This window comes from Danio aesculapii, chromosome 12 (genome assembly GCF_903798145.1).
Source record: "Danio aesculapii chromosome 12, fDanAes4.1, whole genome shotgun sequence".
Classification (NCBI taxonomy): Eukaryota; Metazoa; Chordata; class Actinopteri; order Cypriniformes; family Danionidae; genus Danio; species Danio aesculapii.
The window spans coordinates 1,133,514-1,158,351 of NC_079446.1; the positions used below are offsets into that span (position 1 = coordinate 1,133,514).

Genomic DNA, 24,838 nt, shown 5'->3' on the forward strand with positions numbered 1-24,838 from the left:
CATGTAGAATAGTTTTGAGGATTGAAATGAAACCGATCTGCTTTATTTTAGATGTTTAGTGAAGGCGGGAGGTGTTTGAAATAAAGGGAGAGCGGTGTGTACACAATTTGAAGACAACAGGAGGACATCTTTGGTCTACTTTAACCACTACTTATAACTCTGACTTCTTATGTGCTCTATGTTTCTTTCCCTACCGATAAACTTCCGTTGAAGGTTAACGTGACTATTTTTAATTTTATACGTTTTCTTTTACAGCATCGATGTTGTAATGTACAGGGTGGGCCATTTATATTGATACCCCTTAATAAAACGTGAATGGTTGGTGATATTAACGTCCTGTTTGTTGCACAAACAGGCTAGCTTTTCAAGATGGGTGGTGACCATGGTGGCCATTTTGAAGTCGGCCATCTTGGATCCAACTTTTGTTTTTTTTAATAGGAGGAGGGTCATGTGACACGTCAAACTTATTGGGAATTTCACAAGAAAAACAATGGTGTGCTTGGTTTTAACGTAACTTTATTCTTTCATGAGCCCCCTCACATATACTAATGTACCACAAACAGGACGTTATTATCACCAACCATTCCCATTTTATGAAGGTGTATGCATATAAATAGCCCACCCTGTACTTAAAATATAATCAGTTAAATAGACTTAAGCATTCATTTAGTTATTCAAGCATAAAACGAGATGAAAGAGCATTTAAACGCAAGCGCTGTCAGGATCAGCATGCGAGCGCAGAAAGTCTATTGAAAATACTGGGGGAAAAAATAAATGTGCATATTTTAAAGACATGGCGCAGAGAAATGTAATTTAATGCAGTGCTTCTTGTACATTGAGACCCACCATATACCGTATATCAATCAGGCAGTGACGATCAGTGATTTTTAATGAACAGAGCTTAAACGCTGCCATTTTGTAACAGCACAACAGTTCACTGTGAGCACTTGATCTGGGTTACTGAAAATCCTTCTGCATATACACTATTGAGCAATATAAATGAGCTAAACTCACAGACGTTCATCAGTTTAATGTGCTTTTATCAGCTCAGATGTTTTTCTCTGAATGCTCAATGCTCAGAGTGTGTCCTGTAGGTGTGATCAGGTTATCAAGCGCTGGTCTTGAGTGAGCGTGTGTGTGTGTGTGTGTTTCTGCTGATGAAAGCAGTGATTTCCTGCAGGCTGTGGGACATCAGAGAGTCCTGACGCATGAGGAGCGTCTCATGATCTGAGAGCCGCAGGTCCACACGTCTGCATACACACCACTGTTTAACCTCAGGCCATGGCCACACGTACGGTACACGACTATTATTATAAACAGACTTTTCCCCGCCTTCACTTAAATAAAATAAAATCTTTTATCCACATTAAAAACATGAATTATGCACTTTAAAAATGAATGAATTAATTAATTTACTTTTTAAAAAGCGAGTAAACCGGTTGCTTTTAAAGCGATTATTTGACTTCATTACTCATTTTTAAGTGGGTAAATCCATTGTAACTTGTATCTGTTAACCTGACTTAACTTAACTTGGTAGCACTTTACAATACGGTTGTAAACAAGCAATGAACAGCACATTTCTTACAGTATTTGTGGTCACACTTTATTTTGATGGTCCGTTTGTTGAATTTAAGTTGCATTGCGACTAATTCTCATTAGATTATAAGTAGTCTGTTAGGTTGGGGTTATGATGTTGGGGTTAGAGCAGTGCTTAATTTGTGAATTGCGAGGTCCCGGAACAGATCGGGGGAACGGATCCAGCATGTTATCAGAGGATGGTGAGGTGTAGTGCACGAAAGTGGGAAGCCAGGGCGGTGGATGGCGAAGGGGTGTCGCGGACAAAAGTGAGCAGGGCGGGGGTGTCGCAGACAACAGTGAAGAGGGTTGAGGAGTCGCGGAAGAAAGCGAAAGTGAAAGTGAACAGCGGATGGGGGATAAGGGCGGTTGAAGAGGGGGATCGTCAAAATGAGGTGCTGGATCAGATTTCAGAGGTGTCCCAGCACAAATTAAGCCCTGGGTTAGGGTTCGTGTATGTTGACATGTACTTGTAAAGTTTCTTACAGTCAGTTATATGTCTGTTTAAGGAGCATATCAACAGATATTAAGCAGACGGTCTACTAATACTCAAATGGACCATCAAAATAAAGTGTTACCGTATTTGTTGATGTTAGTTAATGAAAATACAGTTGTTCATGTTAACTCACAGTGCGTTAGCTACTGGTAACAAGCATGAATTTGGGTGTTAATAATGCATTTATAAATGTTGAACTACAGTATGATTACTAAATGCTGCACAAGTATCATTCATTATTACTTTATGTTAGTCAATATTTTCCCAGTACAGGGTTCCAGCTGGAAGGGCATCCGCTGTGTAAAACATATGCTGGAATAGTTGGCAGTTCATTCCGCTGTGGTGACCCCTGATGAATAAAGGCACTTGAAAACGAATGAATAAATAGTAAATACATTAACTAATGAAACCTTATTGTAAAAGTGTGACCCTTCATTTATATAATTACACACCTAGTGTCTGAGTCTTGTCACTCCACTCTTAGTGTGTGTTTTTTTCTGGAGTGAAAGAACAGCAATACACTTTATTACACATCATCTGTTTATGCGGAGGTTGATATTAGTTTCTGGATGTGTTTTTATATGCATTACAGCTTCAACCCTTACTGCATTATTGTCCGTTCATTTTGTCAAGTATAATTATAATTAAGCCTACATTTCATCCACAACACTACTAAGAATAAAAACAGGTTTTTCTGCTGGATTAAAGATAGCTAGCCTAAATAAACCTTTCTACCACTTCAGTTGAACAGACATAAGGCATCTGTTAAAATATTTTTGACCAATGAACTTTTATTTTGCATGTTTATTTATCCCAAAGTAGGCCTGCCACAATAATCAACATATCGCACAACACATGGACATGATCTCAATCATTTTTGGTGATATATATCGCCATCCATAAAAAAACATGTTAGCAACAATTCAGCACATCTTTACTGGAGGTGTCAGTGTAGTATTTACTGTATTATATTACTTTGACTTAAAATGAGTGTATGAATACTTTTTTTGTTCTTGTTTCCTTGCACTTATTTCTTTATTTTTTATTATAATTTATTTGCTTTTCACATTCTGATTGCATTTATTAATTTGTTCAATTTCTATAATTATATGCTCTTTGAAATGGTTTACTTGCATCATGATGCTATTACATTGTCATTCTGGCTTTATATAATCAGCAGCATAAAATGGTCTTAAAAGGGCAATAATATCATGAATATAACAATAAATATCGCTATAAATTTTGGTCTAATATATCGTACAAAAAAAAAATGAATATAACAATAGCAGGTCCATTTCGAAGTACATCATGCTGTGTGTGCATACGCGTGTGTGTGTGTGTCTGTCAGTAGTAGGCACTGAGGTGCAGGAGCGCCAGAGCAGAGCTCATTAATATTCATGACCATTCCAAATATGGTCAAAAAGGACCTTCTGATACCAGTGGTAATGAGCACATACAACAGTTTCTGTAGAAATTTTGGACTTACAACAGCCACAAATCTACTATCTGGATAACAGAGAACAATTTAAAGTATTGAATAAATACACTATATAGCACCTTTAATGTTATTTGTACACTGAAAAACATTATTAATTGTATTTACTACATTTTGTTAAGGTAAGTGGTTGCAAACAATTTATCTGGGCTAAATTTAAACAAACAAATCAAGTTGAACATTACTACATTTAATTTAATACTCAAAAGTTAAGCAGAAAGGCATATACGGTGCATTAAGGATGGCTTGAGTAAATTATAGGACATTTTTTATTTTTGGTCATTTCATGTGTGATTTCGCTGTAGGCCAATGCTGTACTAATCTATTTTTAATATTGATAAGCGGTCAGAGTATGGCTGTAGAGAGATGCTGTTTCTGTTTCAGTGCATTTCAGAGTGCTTTTACCCATAAGCGCAGCACATGAGACCTCAGAACACTGTCCTAATTACTGCAGACCCACATGCACACTGCTGAGGGAATCTCCACAGTGAATAACACTGTTATGTGTTAACAAAGATAAGCTTATAAGTTTAGAGGTGTCACTAAATAGAACATTGCGGTTAACTGCATATCACATGAAAATAATCAATATTAAATGTGTAAATATATATAATAAAATGTCATTTATTGATTTGAGGGGTGGCACGGTGTTTCAGTGGTTAGCACTGTGGCCTCACAGCAAGGTCGCTGGTTCGAGTCCCAGCTGGGACAGTTGGAGTTTCTGTGTGGAGTTTGCATGTTCTCCCCGTGTTGGTGTGGGTTTCCTCCCGGGTGCTCCGGTTTCCCCCACAGTCCAAATACATCCCCTATAGGGGAATTGATGAACTAAACTGGCTGTAGTGTATGAGTGTGTGTGTGTGTGAATGAGTGTGTATGAGTGTTTCCCAGTACTGAGTTGCAGCTGGAAGGGCATCCGCTGTGTAAAACATATGCTGGAATAGTTGGTGGTTCATTCCGCTGTGGTGACCCCTGATGAATAAAAGGACTAAGCTGAAGGAAAATGAATGAATTGATGTAAAGCTGGATTTTTCCAGTGTCATCACGATCTTTCATAATGCATTCTCATATGAATGATCTGAAGATCGAGAAACTATTCTGATCAGTGCATCGATGACATTGTATTTTGGTAAAAACCCTTTCATTTATTTTTTAATTGTTTGTCGAATAGAAATTTTATAATCCTGTTTGCGTCAGCGCCAATAGCCTAGTGGTACTGTGCGCCGACATGTAGCACCGACGTGCTCACTGTGACCTGAGTACAATTCCCAGCCTGATCCTTCCCCTCTCTCTGCTCCCAATGCTTTCCTGTCTGAAATCTCGACTGTTTTATCATAATAAAGATGGAAAACCCCCTAAAAAAATTATAAAAAAGACCCCCGTTTACTTCAAATAGAAACCCTTTGTAATGTTTTTACTGTCACCCTTTTAATCAATTGAACATTTTCTTGTTTACTGATGCAGATAGTTTAGAACAGTAGCAAAGTGACCCATTCATTCATTTATACTGCACGTATATCCAGATTTACATGGCACATGTACAGTAAGTAAAGTTGTTGAATAGACTGTCCGCAGCACAATAAAACAGAAAGAAGAGAATCAATGATGATGGATGATGGGCTGACAGATGGGAATCAATTAAAATCAAGAAATCAATATTTGCAACTCAAGCCCAAGCACGTGTACTGTAACAGAGTGCCTTTAAAACTCAACCACAGATGAAAAACTGACATGAAGATGGATTAATAACATGCATGTTTGTATTGTGTGCGGTTTGTATGTGAATGGTACAGACTTGTGACCGTGAGCGAAATCTAATAAGAGCATTAGCGGTCCGGAAAGAGCGCAGGGGTCTCGCTTTCACCCACAAACTGACCAGTAATCACTGAACACTTATAATTCAGCTGGAAAACTTGTGGTGTGAGTTCATCTTCAAATTTCATGACGTTCAACAGCATTGATAGTGTATTACTTGGGCTATGTCAAAATGCCAACGCAAGTTATGTTTCCATTCAAAGATGAGAATTAGATTTATGCACAACACTGTAATATCGCATGAAATATTCGCAAATAAAGCAGCGCTTACAGTCAATGAGAAACAACAGAGAATAAACTCCACAGTTCCTGCTAAGCATGCTCAGATATCACTGAGAGAAGTGGAGTTTGCTGCACTGTTGAGATTCTCCACTGTGGTGTTTGTTCTCCTCTAATAAATGAGCTGCGCCTCAGAAGATGAAGACAAAATGCAATGAACGCGCTGGCGTGAGACGTGAGCGCAGACAGATGCTCAAGACAGTTCTGGAGGGAATTATAATAGAAGAATAATAATATTGAAGCTCTGTGATGATGGACTGACAGAGGGCTGAGGCCTTTTACAATCAGCACAACAACATTTCACATCTGCAACAATGGACACAAAAAAACGGTGACCAAATAAATGGGTAACACTTTACAATAAGGTTGAATTAGTAAATGTATTTACTATCATGAACAAACAATGAACAGTAGATTTATTACATTATTTGTTCACGTTAATGTTAGTTAATGAAAATACAGCTGCTCATTGTTAGTTCATGTTAACTCACAGTTCATGAACAAGCAGGGATTTAGATGTTAATAATGCAGGGCTCGAATTTAACCTTTTTGCTTGGTAGCTCTGGTGCTCCTAACTTAAAAAAATGTAGGTGCACCAACTAAAATGGAGTTAATTTAGTCTACAAGCTTTATATAAACAGATTTATTGCATTTGAAATCAACACTAATTAAAACTAACAAGCAAAATATATATATATATATATATATATATATATATATATATATATATATATATATATATGTATACGTGAGGAAATTATGTCTCAATGAAATCCCGTTATCACAAGAAAATACATTTTTATAGCATAATTGAGTGACCAAAAGATACATGGAGCGCTCACCGGCCCTGCACGTACTGCTTGACATGAATGAATCTGTTAATGATAACTGTGCTGTGTTCTCACGGGTGCTGTCTGATATTGCACAGATGCTTTTTATTATTTGCATACATCATCTTAATAGCAATCCTGGTCTTTTAATGAGCTGCAATATTAGTTTAATCTTAGTGCAAGCCCTTTTTGCGATGGTGTACGTGGTGTTAAATTTTACATATAGCTGTCACTTGTACGGCTGAAAACGTCTGGTGATTAAATGAAGGATTAAACAGAACCGCTCGTCCTTGTGTAGATGTGGCAAACAGTTACCTGAAAAATCCGTCCCACATGCTTTACAGTGAATGCTTTAGTTAATTTCATAGCCAATGGAAGTCTTTTATCCAGTCTTCAATAAGTGTAGATGGTGGATTAACATTCAGCACATGATCGGTAATCAGATGAGCCATTATTTGTAGCTTTAGGTGGTTTCTAAAAATAAATCTGTCAGTGTTGTTTTCATTGTCGTACGCAACAATTTTATGCACACAAATGCTCCCAAAAATATTTTGAGGTCCATAGATAAAATTTCAGGTGCATATGTAAACCAAAATGGTCGCAATTACGAGCCCTGTAATGCGTTAGCAAATGTTGAACTATGATTAATAAACGCTGCACAACTATTGTTCATACTTTGTTCATGTTACTAAATAAATTAACCAATGAAACCTTATTGTAAAGTGTGAACAATAAATGTAATGGTGTGCAATTAAGCATATTAAAATGCTAAATATACAGTAAATATTTCATTATAATCACTTTTTAAACAGGTGGTAAATCAAAAACAGTTCATAATTTAAGTATTTAAATTACCAAAGTGTTTACCTTTCATTTAATTTGAAGTAATTAACTAGAACTAGCTTTACTGCCAAAATGTGCATAAAACTCACGCACTAGTTCACCTGAAACGCCTGGGTCACTTTATGGATATCACAGTAACCACGCATGAGGGAAGACTTGCAGCTAGTTTGTGATTTTGGCCAGAAGCTGAAGCAAACAGAGGCTTGTGAAGCGAGTGTGTTCATCATATGAGCGCTCATATGAGCAGAGGAGTGTGAGTGTGTGTGTGTGTGTGTGTGTGTGTGTGTGTGTGTGTGTGTGTGTGTGCATACAGACTGCAGACTCGCTGCTCCACATAATATCCCCATTGTGCGCTCACAGATAGAGGCTGCTGTGTGCGCCGACTCTATTGATAGAGCGCTCTTTAAGTCAACTGCACTTCCTCCAGGGCTCAGAGCCACTGCTAATAAACCATTCGCTAAAGCCACGAGATACACTGAGCTGCTGGCGAGGTTCGCTTATCTGTTTGTTTGTTCCTCGATGGTTGTTCTATGGTTATTTTCATAGTGAGAAAAAGTTTACAACGCAAATAAATGATATTAAAGGGCACCTATAATGCAAAAATCCCTGTTATAAGGGGAATAAACCCAGCTGTGTCAGCAGTGTGTGAATATCTCCAGCCTTTAATGGTCAACATGAATTAATTGTGTTTATTATAATCAGACTTGATGATGAAACACTTTGATTGACATTCTCCCTTTGGAGTCATTAGAGGGGGAAAGCCCCGCCCACTAGTCCGCCTCTCTCCATCTCATTAGCATAAACAGCAGCCCTGAGTGAGAAGCAGCCGTCTGTACATTAGCCATTAGAGTGTTTGAGCTGCTGAAGATAATGTCAGCATAGACTAAGAGGATTATAGATGTGGAGTTTTAGATGAACAGCGAAAGGAGCGACAGACTGACAGAAGCAGGAAGCACACACTCACACTGAAGCACACATGCACACCTGACACACACACAGTGCTGTTTTACATCTGCCACTATGCTGACGCACAGGCATTTGAAGCTCCGCCCTTTTTCAAAAATCTCATTTGAATTTAAAGCGACAGTCAGCAAAACGCCACAATTAGGAACAAAGCCTAAAAGGCTCAAAACTGAGGTATGATAGATCCCCTTTAATTTTAATTTAATTTTATATTTGGATTAACAACATTTTAAAAGATAGCTTCAAAAGAAAGAACTAACTAAAATCATTTTAGCACACTTTCAGCTCCTCCCATAAGCAGCTGGATTGAGGAGATCTTTGACCCAAGTACATCTGAGGGTGGTCTGATATCGAAAGTGTACAGTCTGATTCAAAGAGCAGCCGCACCACCTTTAGATTTTCGTTAAAGAAACAGTGTGAAGATGGCTTAGGAAATATAGTTCCAGAGACAGTCTGGCAATCAACAATTAAGCAAATTCACTCAACATATATTTGCGTCAAACACGGTTTATTACAATTTAAGATAATCCATAGGCTGCACTTTTCTAAAAGCAAACTGTCCAGAATATTCCCAGAAATTGATCCAACATAGGTGCCACAGAGATGAGGCCACCTTGGGGCGTATGTTCTGGACGTGTCCATCCCTAAGAGTCTGCGGTGTTTGAGACTTTTTCTTATACATGTGAAAAGGAGATACAACCAGATCCAGTAATGGCAATATTTGGTGTGACACCTGAAAACCTTGCACTACCAGCAGGTCAATGCACGAGCTTTCTCTTCTTTGTTGGCCCGAAGGCTAATAGTTTTTCAGTGGAAGTCAATTAAACACATACTAAACGGGTAGAAAATGTCATGGCATATCTAAAACTCAAATATAGCACCCAAGGCTCAAATAATAGATTCTGTCATATTAATACAATACTTTTAGTTAATATAGATATTAATTAATATTACGATTATTTATTTGTTTGAATGAATATAAAACTTTTCATTAATATAATTATTATTATTAATAATAATATTATTTATTTTTTTATTTGAATTTAAACCTTTTAATTAATATAACTTAATTACTACTAATATAATTTATTTATTTGAATGAATATCAAACTTAATAAATACAACTAGTATTAATATTAATATTATTTATTTATTATTATTTATTTGAATAAATGTTAACCTTTTAATTAATATGACTTAATCACTACTAATATAATTTATTTATTTGAATGAATATAAAACATTAAATCATTATTATTAATATTAATATAATTTATTTGAATGAATATAAAACATTAAATCATTATTATTAATATTAATATAATTTATTTGAATGAATATAAAATTTTATTAACATAACTTATTAATATTATTATTATTTATTTATTACAATTTAATTGAATGAACGTAAACCTTTTTAACAATATAACTTAATTACTATTAATACAATTCATTTATTTGAATGAATATACAACTTAATATAACTATGAATTAATATTAATATTATTTATTTAACCTTTGACATTGAATAAAAGTTTTCTTTTTATGGAACTATTTATGGAATAATAAGTGGAATATAATAATAAATTAATTGGGGACAACATTCAGGAACAAAGCAGTATTCCTCACAGTGGTAAACTAGCTCAGACCCACCAGAATAAGAGTGAGAATATGAGTGAAATTCCAATTAGAACAAATAAAAATAATATCCTAAGATGATATTTTCACATTCATGTAGGATCAAAACACACACGACACAGAGAAAAACCTTCCTCAAAAGTCTTGAGATCGTATATGAGGAAATTCATCAAATAAAACACAGCAGCGGTTTAGCTCAAGCATAGAATCGGGAAGCCAAACGTCAAGGAATGTGATGCATGGAGAGAAACACAAAGCTTTCCTCGGCCTAATCTGGCTAGTGAAGAATGCATGACTGAAACTGCAGTGACGTAACGCGAGATCCGAGTACACTTTAAAAACATGTTGCTCACTTCATTTTTGAAGTTGAACTAATTAAACTTTACAAGTCATTTGAACTCGCATCAATTAAGCAGACTTAGAACATCAAGCTAAATGAGTTTACCTTAAAAATATAAGCTAAATTAAAGTAACGTAAAAACATAAGTATAATCGTGAAAGCTGGGATTGTTTCAGTGTGCTATTAAATAGGGTCACAAGCATATAGTTTAGACCAGTGTTTCCCAACCCTGTTCCTGAAGGCACACCAACAGTACACATTTTCAACCTCTCCCTAATCAAACACACCTGAATCATCTTATCATAACATCAGAAGAGACTCCAACACCTGAAGTTAATGGGTCAGAAAAGGGAGACATCCAAAATATGTACTGTTGGTGTGCCTCCAGGAACAGGGTTGGGAAACACTGGTTTAGACAGTTCGTAAGCACACTATCCTGAACAGTGTAACACAATCTAAATATAAAGCTTACATATATCTTTATATCATTCATTTTCCTTCAGCTTACATCTATTTCAGAGGTCACCACGGCGGAATGAACCGCCAACTATTCCGGCATATGTTTTACGCAGCGGATGCACTTGAAGCTGCAACCCAGTACTGGGAAACACCCATACACTCTCACATTCTCACACACACACACTGATACACTATGGCCAGTTTAGTTCATCAGTTCCCCTATAGCGCATGTGTTTGGACTGTGGGAGAAACCGGAGCACCCTGAGGAAACCCACGCCAACACGGGGAGAACATGCAAACTCCACACAGAAACGCCAACTGGCCCAGCTGGGACTCGAACTAGTGACCTCAATGTGAAGCCACAGTGCTAACCACTGAGCCACCATGCCACCCTTTTATATATCTCATGTAGGACTTTATTCATAATTAATTTAATTGCATTTAAAATACTGCAGTTATTCTTCATGATAACTTTATTAGATATATGAATATGTCAACACTGTTTAAGAGGTTTTAAAGAAACAGTAGCATAGTGTGATGTTTCTTTGGTGCTGTTAAAATCACCACATCAAACCTGCAGCTCTTTTATGAAATGGCAGTAAATCACAGTTGAGTTTTGATCAGATCAAATGCAATTAGATTGTTTCTCTAAATCAGGCAGCTCTGTAAGCCGTCTTACTATTATGTAATTTTTTACAGTGCAGAAAAGAGCAAGAGCCTCAGAAAACTTGAACATTGGAGGAAGAAACTCAGGAAGCTCCTCTTCCGCTTCACTCCAAACCCTTCCCTGACATTTCCTTCCAATACAGATGCAAAGCGCAATCCTCAGGCAAAATACACAAATACTCAAACACCCCGACCAACGCAGTACAATGAGTTATAAGCAGAGCAAATGGGGTTCAGTCACAGATCAACTTACGCTGAGAGGTTGATGTTACCGATATTTTACATTTAATAAAATGCAAGTTTAGTCTTACATTGAACTGAAAATAAATAACTGAATATAAATAAATAAATAAAATAAATAGAAATAAATGAAATATAAAAATTAAATGAAAATAAATAAATGAATATATATAAATAAATAAAATAAATACAAATAAATGAAATATAAAAATTAAATGAAAATAAATAAATGAGTATATATAAATAAATAAATAAATACAAATAAATGAAATATAAAAATTAAATGAAAATAAATAAATGAGTATATATAAATAAATAAAATAAATAGAAATAAATGAAACATAAAAATTAAATGAAAATAAATAAATGAATATATATAAATAAATAAAATAAATACAAATAAATGAAATATAAAAATTAAATGAAAATAAATAAATGAGTATATATAAATAAATAAAATAAATAGAAATAAATGAAATATAAAAATTAAATGAAAATAAATAAATGAATATATATAAATAAATAAAATAAATAGAAATAAATGAAACATAAAAATTAAATGAAAATAAATAAATGAATATATATAAATAAATAAAATAAATAGAAATAAATGAAATATAAAAATTAAATGAAAATAAATAAATGAATATATATAAATAAATAAAATAAATAAAAATAAATGAAACATAAAAATTTTATGAAAATAAATATAAATTGATTAATGAACATAAATAAATACATGAAAATAAAATAAAAAAATGAATAAATAAAATGAATATAAATGAAAAATTAAAATAAATAAATGAATATAAATACAATTCAAATAAATAAATGAAATATAAAAGTAGTTAAATGAAAATAAATAGAAATAAATTAATGAATATAAATAAAAATAAATAAATAAATATATAAATGCAAGAATAAATAAAAATGAATAAATAAATAAAATGAATATAAATAAATGAAAACAAATGAATATAAATTAATATATAAAATAAATTAAATAAATACAAATAATTAAATGAAAAATAAAAATGATATAAAACAATTAAAATAAATAAATAAATATTAATCAGATGATATAAATATGAATGTAAATGAATAAATTAATTTATATAAACGAACATAAATACATAATAATAAATAAATAAATAAATATTAATAAACAATACTTAATAAATAAATATAAATACGCTAAATAAATCAACCGTTTTTTGTAACGCAGCGTCTATGGGCAGGACAGTAAATTTTGACGCAATTAATTTTAAATACATTTGAAAATATAAATAAATAAACAAGCAAATAAGCTCAACTTAAACTCAAAATCTTAATAAAACAAAACAGTGCCCTATTTTATAAAAATACATTCATACCTCTGCAAAACTGCCAGTTTAATTACACATTTTTTATCTTAACTTGAAATAAATAAAATATTTCCTTATTTTATTAAAGTACAATTATCCTTACAAAACTGTGGGTTTAATCAAATATTTCTATTAATTAACATACACTGTAAAAAAAAGCTGGGTTCCACACAATTCCTACTTCCTACATGTTGTCCCAAAACAAATCGATTAAGTTGACCTAATAGAGTTAATTTGAGTGTAGGTTTGGCCCACAGGTCTGCTCATTTAGTCAAGCCTGTAGTTTAAATATTTAACAAACAATTATTTATTCACTTAAAAGCTGTAAAGTCTCCAGCATGTATAATTCCTGCCATGTTTGTATGTGTTCAGTGAATGTCACTCAGTAAAAAAGCATGCGAACAGTGGAGCAAAACCAAGAGCTGGAGTTTAAAGTGAAACGCATGCTCATATGCCAGACTCTTCACCTCAATAACTCCCAACAAAAGAGTCCCGTGAGCTGAAAATGAGCCATCTCTGAGGCCTGCATTCAATCTGCTGCTGTCTTACTGAAGCACAGGCGAATAAAACAACCAACAGGAGACTTTTGAGAAGCATTGAAGCCACTAGATGCGTTATATCCACTCATTTTTAACAGATACACCAAGATGTGCATAGATTCATCACGTTCATTGCATTTCGTCTTCTGAGGCATTTATTAGAGAACAAAAAAATACCACAGTGGAAAATCCCAACAGCGCATCAAACTGCAATTCTCTCAGCAATATTTCTGCATGTTTAGCAGGAAGTGATGATTTTCTTCTTTATTGTTTCTCATTGGATGGAAATGCAGCTTAAAATAGATCTTAATAAGTTCTAGTAAATTAAAACTGCTCAATTTCAGTACATTTGTCCACATACTGAACTGCAGTTTATCAATATGCTCTGTGGACTTGATGCTGTCTGGTTATTTATGTAGAAATGATGGTTTAATGTTTTGATGTTATTTAAAGCATGCTGAGCACTTCATTGACTGTCAAAACAAGTGCACAACTATGCTCTCTGAAGCATTTTAAACATGCATCGGGCACTATAATAATTTATAGTTTTAAGTTAAAACCCAAACAGACTGGAAGGTTATGGTTAGAGCTTGATTTAATGCAGTTAATGAAAAGGCATCACTTTAGTGCCAGACAGCAAACATCCACACTGCATTTTAAAGTCAAAGGTGTGATTTAAAAAGCATTCTTTTTATATAAATAAATAAATAAACATAAATACAAACAATTAAAATATATAAACAATAAATAAATAAAAATATTAAAATAAATATTAAAATAAATAAATAAATAAATGTAAGTAAAATAAGTACAAATTAAAAATATATATTAAATATTCAAAAATAGATAAAAATATTAAAATAAATAAAAATATGAAACAAATAAAAAACAATTTAAATACATAAATAAAAATTTAAGTAAAATATAATATAAAAAAATTATATAAAAAGTACAAATTAAAAATATATTAAAATCCATAAAAATAATATAAAACACAAATAAAAAATAAATACAAAACAATTTAAATGCTTATATAAAAATAATAAAAAATAAAAAAAAATATTTAAAAAATTAATACAAACTAAAATGATTAAAATTATTACAAACAAATAAAAATATTAAGATACATAAAAACATAAAAATTAAAATAAATATTTAAATAAATTGATATTTATTTCATTAATTAATTTATTTATTTGTTATACAGTTGTGGTAATGCACTGTACTTATACTGTCCCATTAACATCTAAATCCTTCAAGAATTCTTCAGCATGACTAAAGTGGACTAAAGCGCTTAAACACAGTCAAGTGTCAGAAATGCGGTCATGCAACACAGAAAATGAAGTGTTTATCTAACCTCTTAAACATAAATTTAATGCATAATCACTTTACAACAAGACGTGGCTTGCTCAATCTGACAGCCTTCTCTAAACTATTAGGTGTGTCTTTTATTACACACACACACACACACACACACACCTGCAAACATACACTTCCCTTTCTTACATGAGATGACTAGACATGTATCCAAATGGAAAAATGTAATGTGACCATGCACTGGAAACCTTCTGCACGAGTCTATTTCTGGCATAATCATAGTTTTGCCAACTATACTTAGACTGTGTGGGGATTGTCCCTTCGCATGCAGCACATGCCACTTTACGGGTGACAATATCGTCTCAAACTCTTCCTGTTATTGTCAGGTGAACACATTGGCAGGTATTTTTAACACATTTAAATAGGGCTGAACTTATATTCCATACGCCCATAACATGTTCAAACTCAGGCCTCAAATATCATATAAGAAAAATCTGACAAAAAAAAAAAATAGTGTATGAATATTTCACTGATAGCCTGTAAAAAGGCCATCACCAGAAAATTGTACCTCAAATTAGTGACTGCTTTGAAATAATCTATGAAATGTATAAGTTGGAGAGGCCATCAATGAATCTGTGTTTACAGATTGTGGTTTAATGAGACATGGAGAAAATGGGTAGAATGTTTTATTCTCCCATTAAAGGCCAGACCTGTTATATAACGTATGAAATATGAATTTATTTTGTTTATTTGTGCATTAAATTCTGCACACATTTATCCATTAAATTATGCACAGAAATAGTATGAAGAACAGTACCTGCATAAAAAAATAAAATAAAATAATAATTAAAGATTTAAGGTGTTAAACGTACCATCCTGACAGTATCATATGTATATAGTGTAGAAAAAAAAACAGTGTAGACTAGGTGCCACTATATGGGTAAAAAGAAAATAAGCACACAATTAAATTGCAATTGAAAAGCAACAAATCAGCATTATCCGATTTGGTTTTGATTGTATACAAAACAATTGAGCTTGTATTGTTTTTATGATGTCGTTTTATGATGTCGTTTTCACCTTTAATTGATAGGACAGTAGAGAGTATTGAGAGTGTGGGGAGCAGAGAGAGGGGAAGGATAGGAATAGGACCACGAGATGGGAATCGAGTGCATGTGTCGACGCACTAACCACTACACCACTGGCTTCGACATGTCGTTGAATCCTTAATGTAATTTTCATATTTATTTATGGAATTTTTGTATTGTTTTTTTCCCCCTAAAATTTCCGGATTCCTATGTTTGGTTGTTTTGAGTTCCCATTGTGGAAAACCCTATGTACCGAACATCTGTATGCAAATTTGGAAACTGCAATAAAAGCTAAATTAAAAAATTAAGTAAAAATAGGACAGCATAATACATGAAAAAGTATAGTCATCACGATAATACTATTGACCTTATTCTTAATGTACGACTGGAATCTTTTTGGCTTGAGACTTCTGCTCATTCACTTGCATTGATTTTTAGACGTTAAAAACAGCTTATTAAGCGTCTTGTTGTTGCAAACTGATATTTTCATCCTACTTTTATGATTGCTATAAACACACTTTTTTCTAGAACGAGTAGTTTGACTATTTTCAGAAAGTTCTAAAACAACGAGCGCACTTCCGCATCGCAGAATATAAGGTCAATATGTAATACCTATATCAGAGAGAAGTGCAGTATGTTTAATTAATTTTATGTGTGCTGCATGGTTGTTTATCTAAATCTGACCTAATCAGATGAGGCCTACTATCTTAATCTGGAGCTGAAAACAAACACTAAGGGCTCATTCACACCAAATGCATCACCTTTGCTTCTAAAAATATATATATATATTATACACATACATACATACATATATACATATATATACATATATATACATATATATACATACATACATACATACATACATACATATATACATACATATATATATATGTATAACAGAAAGCTTGGTGTTTGTTATTGGAATATAAAAAGGTATAGAATTTTAATATTGTGTAATTAAAAGAAAATATAGGGGAATAAGAGTGTAAAGTATCATGTAAGCATACGTGAAGAGAAGAAAAATACCCAACAGCTTTTAGGAAGAATAACAATATGTGTGAACAGAAGCAAACAGATTTAAAAAACAGCAAATTGAAGGTGTATTTTGGGTGTTTTCTTTCCACGTATCTTAAAGAAGTGGAGCAAAAGAGCAGGACAAAACATTGATTGTGCCAGTGGTTCCTTGCCGTAAATGTTCAGAACACACTTGAGGGTTTTACTGTAATGTTTATAACTTTGTGTTGAGTCATAATTTTAACAAAGGCAGCTGACCTTCTTCCCTCACACACTTTATAGGTTAAATCTGGACATACTAACACTCTTAAAGGGACAGTTCATCCAAAAATACGTCCTATTTACTCTCCCTCAGCTGGTTGCAAACCTTCATGTGGGTCTTTCTTCTGTTAAACACTAAATATTATATTTTGAAGATAGCTGAAAAGCTATATAGGGGGTTGGGGAAAACAAATACTAAGGAGATCAATGATTACAGGTTTCCAACATTTTTCAAAATATCTTCTTTTGTGTTCAATAGAAGAAAGAAACTCAAAGGCTAAATGATGACAATTAAAACTTGAACTCTGACTCTCTCCGCTTAAAAATATACTTCAGTGTGAGTTGTGGAAGTTGTTTGAGATAATATATAATTAATACAGTGTGTAATTAATAAAACTTGTATTCACTCTGAATGTAGGGACTTGATTTCTAACACAAGTTGCGTTATATTAATTTTAATACAGTACACAATTATTAAAAGTTCTCTTATATTCACTAAAAGTACTTAAGCGTGAAGTGTGGAACTGGAATATTTTTAATACAAGCTATGTATTATATTAAATAATATAATATACAATCTTATACAAGTGTGGAACTTATATAATATTAAATAATATAATATATGATTAATATAGTATATAACATAATAAAAATGATCTTATAATCACTCTGAAAGCACTTGAGAGTGAAAATGTGAAACTTTTTAATGCAAGTTATGCAGTACATTAAATAAAATATTATTAATATAGTATACAATTCATAAATATCTTATTTTCACACTGGATTTTTTAATACAAGTTATATATGATATTAAATAATATACAATAAATACAGTGTATAACTAATAAAAACTATCTTACATTGACTCTTAGGCGTGAAATCTGGAATTGATGTGATATTAAATAGCACAATATATAATTAATGTAGTATAGAATTAACAAAAGATATCTTATATTCACTCTGAATTTTTAATAGCATTTATATGTGATAATAAATAATATAATATACAATAAACATAGTATATAACTAATAAAACCTAACTTATACAAGTGTGGAACTTATATGATATTAAATAATATAATATATGATTAATATAGTATATAACATAATAAAAATGATCTTATAATCACTCTGAAAGCACTTGAGAGTGAAAATGTGAAATCTTTTAATGCAAGTTATGCAGTACATTAAATAAAATATTATTAATATAGTATACAATTCATAAATATCTTATTTTCACACTGGATTTTTAATACAAGTTATATATGATATTAAATAATATACAATAAATACAGTGTATAACTAATAATAACTATCTTACATTGACTCTTGAGCATGAAATCTTTAATTTATGTGATATTAAATAGCACAATATATAATTAATGTGGTATAGAATTAATAAAAGATATCTTATATTCACTCTGAATATTTAATAGCATTTATATGTGATAATAAATAGTATAATATACAATAAACATAGTATATAACTAATAAAACCTAACTTTAACAAGTGTGGAACTTATATGATATTAAATAATATAATATATAATTAATATAGTATATAACATAATAAAAATGATCTTATAATCACTCTGAAAGTGCTTGAGAGTGAAGTGTGCGAGTTTCTCTCCCTACAGCAGCAGCAGGGGGACAGCAGTGGCCGGCAAACCCTCACCTCTTCCGCGTTCTTCCTCAGAGCCTTCTCGCGCTCATACTGGGTCACCAGCTGCTCATTGTCCTCCTTCAGCAGCTCCAGCTCCACCTCGTGCTCCTGGTTTTCTGCGAACACCGAGTCCAGGTTCTCTAGCACCGCCACAACTAGTGGCATCAGCTCCTTCACCACGTCCTCGTCATACCGGCCGATCATTCGCTCGAATTCGCGGTAGATGGAGCTCGCCAGGCCGGACACCCGCTCCGACATCATCGCGGAGGAGCCCGGGTCCTCCTGGTACAGCACGCCGTCGTCCAGCTCCATCACTGCGGCTTACAGTCTCCGTCTGAAATTGGGGTAAAGTTGGTTTTATATGTCTTCATTAAAGTGCTTCACATACCACGTATAAATGTCAAATCTTATTCAAATGACATGGACAACAAAATACAAACATTAAATTAAAAACCTCCACAACAAGCATTTCTCAGAGTTAGTCAACAGTGGCGCCCCCAGAACATTTTCTTAGGGGTAGCCAGATGAGGCCACACCAAATCTTGGGGTGCCACACACTTGGGGTGAATTCAGTGTAATGTTATATCTTTGTTTCTGGTAAATTAAAATAATGTGGTTTTAATTAATTTAATTAATTACTCTTAAAATATTGCACTTTATTCCTTGAAATAATTCAACAAGTACATGTGCAAACCAAATCAAAATCAATAGTTTAAGGTCATTTTTTTCCACACACTTTTATTGTACAGCATGCAGTATATGTCAGTGTTTCCCAACCCTGTTCCTGAAGGCACACCAACAGTCCACATTTCAACCTCTCCCTAATCAAACACACCTGAATCAACTCATCAGAACATTAGAAGAGACTCCAACACCTGAAGTTAATGGGTCACATAATGGAGACATTCAAAATATGTACTGTTGGTGTGCCTCCAGGAACAGGGTTGGGAAGCACTCGTATATGCCATGCCTAAAATTAATGACGATTAATGAACTAATTAATAAAACACAAATGAGCAAACTGAACAAAACACATTACCATATACACATACACTCACTATAGAGACCCTAATAATATCACTTATCCATATTCCTGTTTGAGCCACAATATTACTAATACAGCTTCTGCTATTGATGTGCTTTTTTGCAAAATGCATCCACAAAATCATTGAGATTTTTGGCCCTTGTAAATCAAGCAGTAAAAAAGGAGGTGCTAAATAAACAGGAGGCTGATTTCAAAATGCTTTTTTCTGGTTTGTGGTTTTCAATCAGATAAAACACAATTCAAAGATAATTCCTTACAAAAATACCTTAAAGAGTGTAATATCTCGTGAACCCAAAGTTATGTTTCGTCTCTCGTCGTCAAACAACGCTAAACAAATTATAAGAACTTTATTTATTCATTTTCTTTTCGGCTTAGTCCCTTTATTAATCAGGGGTCGCCACAGTGGAATGAACCGCCAACTTATGCAGCATATGTTCTACACAGCTGATGCCCTTCCAGCTGCAACCCATCTCTGGGAAACATCCATACACACTCATTCACCACAGACAATTTAGCTTACTTAATTCCCCTATAGCGCATGTGTTTGGACTGTGGGGGAAACCAAAGCACGCGGAGGAAACCAACGCCAGCACGGGGAGAACATGCAAACTCCACACAGAAACGCCAACTGACCCAGACGAGGCTCGAACCAGCGACCTTCTTGCTGTGAGGTGACAGCACTACCTACTGTGCCACTGTGTCGCCCTATAATAACTTTGCCTTTATTTAAAAAAAAAACTTAACACGAACTTGAATATGTTGCAGTAAAGTCAGCACATCTGCTCCACTTGAGCGTTGGTTAATCCCTGATGGGCAGTCAGAGTAGCATAATGGTCAAACATCTATTTAGCACATGCTTACATACACAAATTATAGTTAAATTGCCGTTGTATAACAACATGCATAAAATAATATAATGTAATGTAATGTGATGTAATATAATATAATATAATATAATATAATATAATATAACATAATATAATATAATATAATATAATATAATATAATATAATATAATACAACATAATATAATATAATATTATATAATATAATATAATAAATATAATATTATATTATAAATATAATATAATATAACATAACATAATATAACATAATATAACATAATATAATATAATAAATATAATAAATATAATATAATATAATAATTATAATATAATATAATAAATATAATATAATATAATATAATATAATATAATATAATATAATATAATATAATATAACATAACATAATATAATATAATATAATATAATATAATATAATATAATAAATATAATATAATATAATATAATATAATATAATATAACATAACATAATATAATATAATATAATAATATAATATAATATAATATAACATAATATAATATAATATAATATAATATAACATAATATAATATAATATAATAATATAATATAATAAATATAATATAATAAATATAATATAATATAATATAACATAATATAATATATTATAATATAATATAATAAATATAATATAATATAACATAATATAATATAATATAATATAATATAATATAATATAACATAATATAATATAATAAATATAATATAATATAACACAATATAACATAATATAATATAATATAACATAATATAATATAATAAATATAATATAATATAATATAACACAATATAACATAATATAATATAATATAACATAATAAGCGAGCCACAGGGGTCCCAGAAAACCCCAATAAATACTTAGTTAAAAAAAATAATAATAATTAGTTTTTAAGTTGGTTTCTTTTTTTTTTTTAAGAAAAAGACTGAGTGATATAAGAAAAAGACAGCAGAACAAAAAACAAACAAATAAATAAAATAATAAATACAAAGGGTGCATATAATTTTGGGCCTCATGGCTGCAGTGGTCCCTTAGTGTACCCAAATCAGTAAATCTGCCCCCGAGTACACCATAGTTCACGGTCAATTATTAAATAGTGCTAATGTTGATTTGAAATCTTACATGCGATTTCAGAGCGAATATTGAAGTAGCATGGTAAACACAATATGGGGACCATTTCACAAGTTGTGACTGTTCCAAAATGAACGTATGTAAGAATATTAAACCAACTTTACCTCAATATACAAGCTGGTTTATATTCACACACTCAGACTTTCACCTTCTTAATATAATTTAACAATATACGATTAAGAAGTGTTTGCAAATTCTAAATAGGGAAATGCAAGAGTGTATGAGTGTTTCCCAGTGCTGGGTTTTGGCTGGAAGGGCATCGAATGCGTAAAACATATGCTGGAAAAGTTGGCGGTTCATTCCGCTGTGGCGACCGCTGATTAATAAAGGCACTAAGCCGAAAAGAAAATGAATTAATGAATTAATAAGGAAATAATATTAGCAGCCAATGACCATTAAATAAACGTACAACATTGTTTACAGTCAGTTAAATAGTGCTCATGTTGTTTTGAAGTCATACTTACATGCGATTTCAGACACAATATTCGTAGCGTGGTAAACAATATAGGTATGAATAATATACATATATTATAATAAATACAATAATATAATATAAGTTGTCACTGAACGAATGTGCGAATATAAATCTAACTTTACCTTATCCTTCAATTCAACATTAGCACTATTTTATTGACGGAGAACAATGTTGTGTTGGTAATCACTGAATGCTAATATGATTTCAACATTCTGGATTTGCAAACAATACTTTTCCGAAATTATATCACTAATGAGAATCATCTTAGAAATCATATTAGCAGCTACGACTATCAACGTAACTTACAACATTGTTAACGGTCAATTGAATAGTGCTAATGTTGTTTCGAAGTCATCCTTACACGCGATTTCAGAGCGAATATTGAAATTAACGTGATAAACACAATATGTGGACTTTGTTACAACATGTCACTGATACAAAATGAGCGAACGTGCTAATATAAAATCAACTTTACCTCAATCCTTGAGAAGGGTGTCTTGACGGAGCTCCGTCTGTCGCGCTAGCTAACAGTTCACTAATACTGTGTTTACTTCTGTTCTCTACATTCGCGGAGAACTTTGAGGAAAACAAGCCAACGCGAGCGGAAAGCAGACCTCCTCCGCCGCCGAGTTCACTCGTCCCGGTTCTCCAAAACTCTCAGTTGGCCGGGATTATCTGGTTAACGTTAACCGGCGGTCATTAACTAGAGTCCCGTCAAGAGACCGGAGAGAGACTAGTGGAGCTGACCGTCACGTGATGACGTCACTGTCAGGGAGGCGCGCGACTGCAGTTTGTCGACGCCCAGTAAACTTCTGTTTGTTTTGTTTTTCTTATTTGTTTAAATAACTGTCTGGTGGACAATTAGGATGTTTTTCTCTACGTGTCAAAAATAATCAACAAGTCATTCTATATATAAAGTAAACCTGAACACGACCTGACAAAAGTCTTGTCTCCTATCCAAGATTTAGGAACAGCAAATAATAACTTGACATCTAGCTGCTCATTTGGTATCAGAAGTGTCTTATATGAAAGGCAAAGGCCTCTAGATGACGCTTATATTGACTGATTTCATTAGGACAGTAAGGTCTGACTTTGTCACTGAACCTTCAATAATGTCCAGTATAGTATATGTGGTCATGCAGCAGTGGAAACAGAATGAATATTGTGTCTGACTCCATCATGAGCTTGGAGGACTGCATCCATACATCTCTGACATGACTTAAATCACTGATTAATAAAGTCATCTGGAATGGTGAAGAAAGCCTTCTTGCAGGACTCCCAGAGTTCATCAAGAGTCTTTGTGTTCATCTTCAACGCCTCTTCCTTCACATGCTCAATAATGTTCATGTCTGGTGACTGGGCTGGCCAATCCTGGAGCACCTTGACCATCTCTGCTTTCAGGAGCTTTGATGTGGAGGCTGAAGTATGAGAAGGAGCGCTATCCTGCTGGAGAATTGTCCCTCTCCTGTGGTTTGTAATGTAATGGGCAGCACAAATGTCTTGATACCTCAGGCTGTTGATGTTGATCATCCACTCTGCAGATCTCTCGCACGCCCCATACTGAATATAGACCCCAAACCATGATTTCTCCTTCACCAAACTTGACTGATTTCTATGAGAATCTTGGCTCCATGTGGGTTCCAGTAGGTCTTCTGCAGTATTGGTGATGATTGGGATGCAGATCAACAGATGATTCAGCACAATAATCCACCTTCTGACACTTTTACAGATGATCAACTAGAGGTCCAGGTATTATTTGCTGCACTTATAACAGAGATCCACCACAAGACTTTTGTCAGGTAGAGTATTATAAAATACATATATTATTGTTTTACCAGATTTATCACGTTTGTGTTCTAATAATAAATGATTTCACTTACTGTGATTGAAAATCAGCGACACAGTAGGTAGTGCTGTCGCCTCACAGCAAGAAGGTCGCTGGTTCGAGCCTCGGCTGTGTCAGTTGGTGATTCTGTGTGGAGTTTGCATGTTCTTCCTGCGTTCGCGTGGGTTTCCTCCAGGTGCTCCGGTTGCCCCCACAGTCCAAACACATGCGGTACAGGGGAACTGGGTAGGCTAAATTGTCCATAGTGTATGAGTGAGAGTCAATATGTATGGATGTTTCGCGGCTGGAAGGGCATCCGCTGCGTGAAACGTGTGCTGGATAAGTTGGCGGTTCACTCAGATGTGGCGACCCCGGATTAATAAAGAGACTAGGCCGAAAAGAAAATGAATGAATGAAAATCAGAATTATAAAATCAAATATAGACATTCTTATAAATGTTTTTGTCTTATTTTAACTTAACAAAGAAGACAAACACGTCTGAACACATGGCACTTCAATAAATATACATATACATTTGTTCATATGTTTCAATTAATAGGAGAAAATAAACAAAAAGAGAACATATTTGACTCTTTTGA

The 24,838-nt window shown here is 33.1% G+C and overlaps 1 protein-coding gene across 2 annotated transcripts in view; it reads right to left on the reverse strand.

Annotated features, from left to right (window-relative positions):
• spag9b (sperm associated antigen 9b) overlaps window positions 1-23,158 on the reverse strand; it is an 84,577-nt gene extending 61,419 nt beyond the window's left edge. For both annotated transcript variants that reach the window (XM_056469741.1, XM_056469740.1), the window contains exons 1-2: window positions 22,890-23,158; window positions 18,895-19,216 (exon numbers count right to left, since the gene is read on the reverse strand). In XM_056469741.1, coding sequence (XP_056325716.1) covers window positions 18,895-19,194 — 300 coding nt within the window. In that variant the 5' untranslated portion in view covers window positions 19,195-19,216; window positions 22,890-23,158. The remainder of the gene's footprint in view (window positions 1-18,894; window positions 19,217-22,889) is intronic.
• Window positions 23,159-24,838: the final 1,680 nt, after the last annotated feature.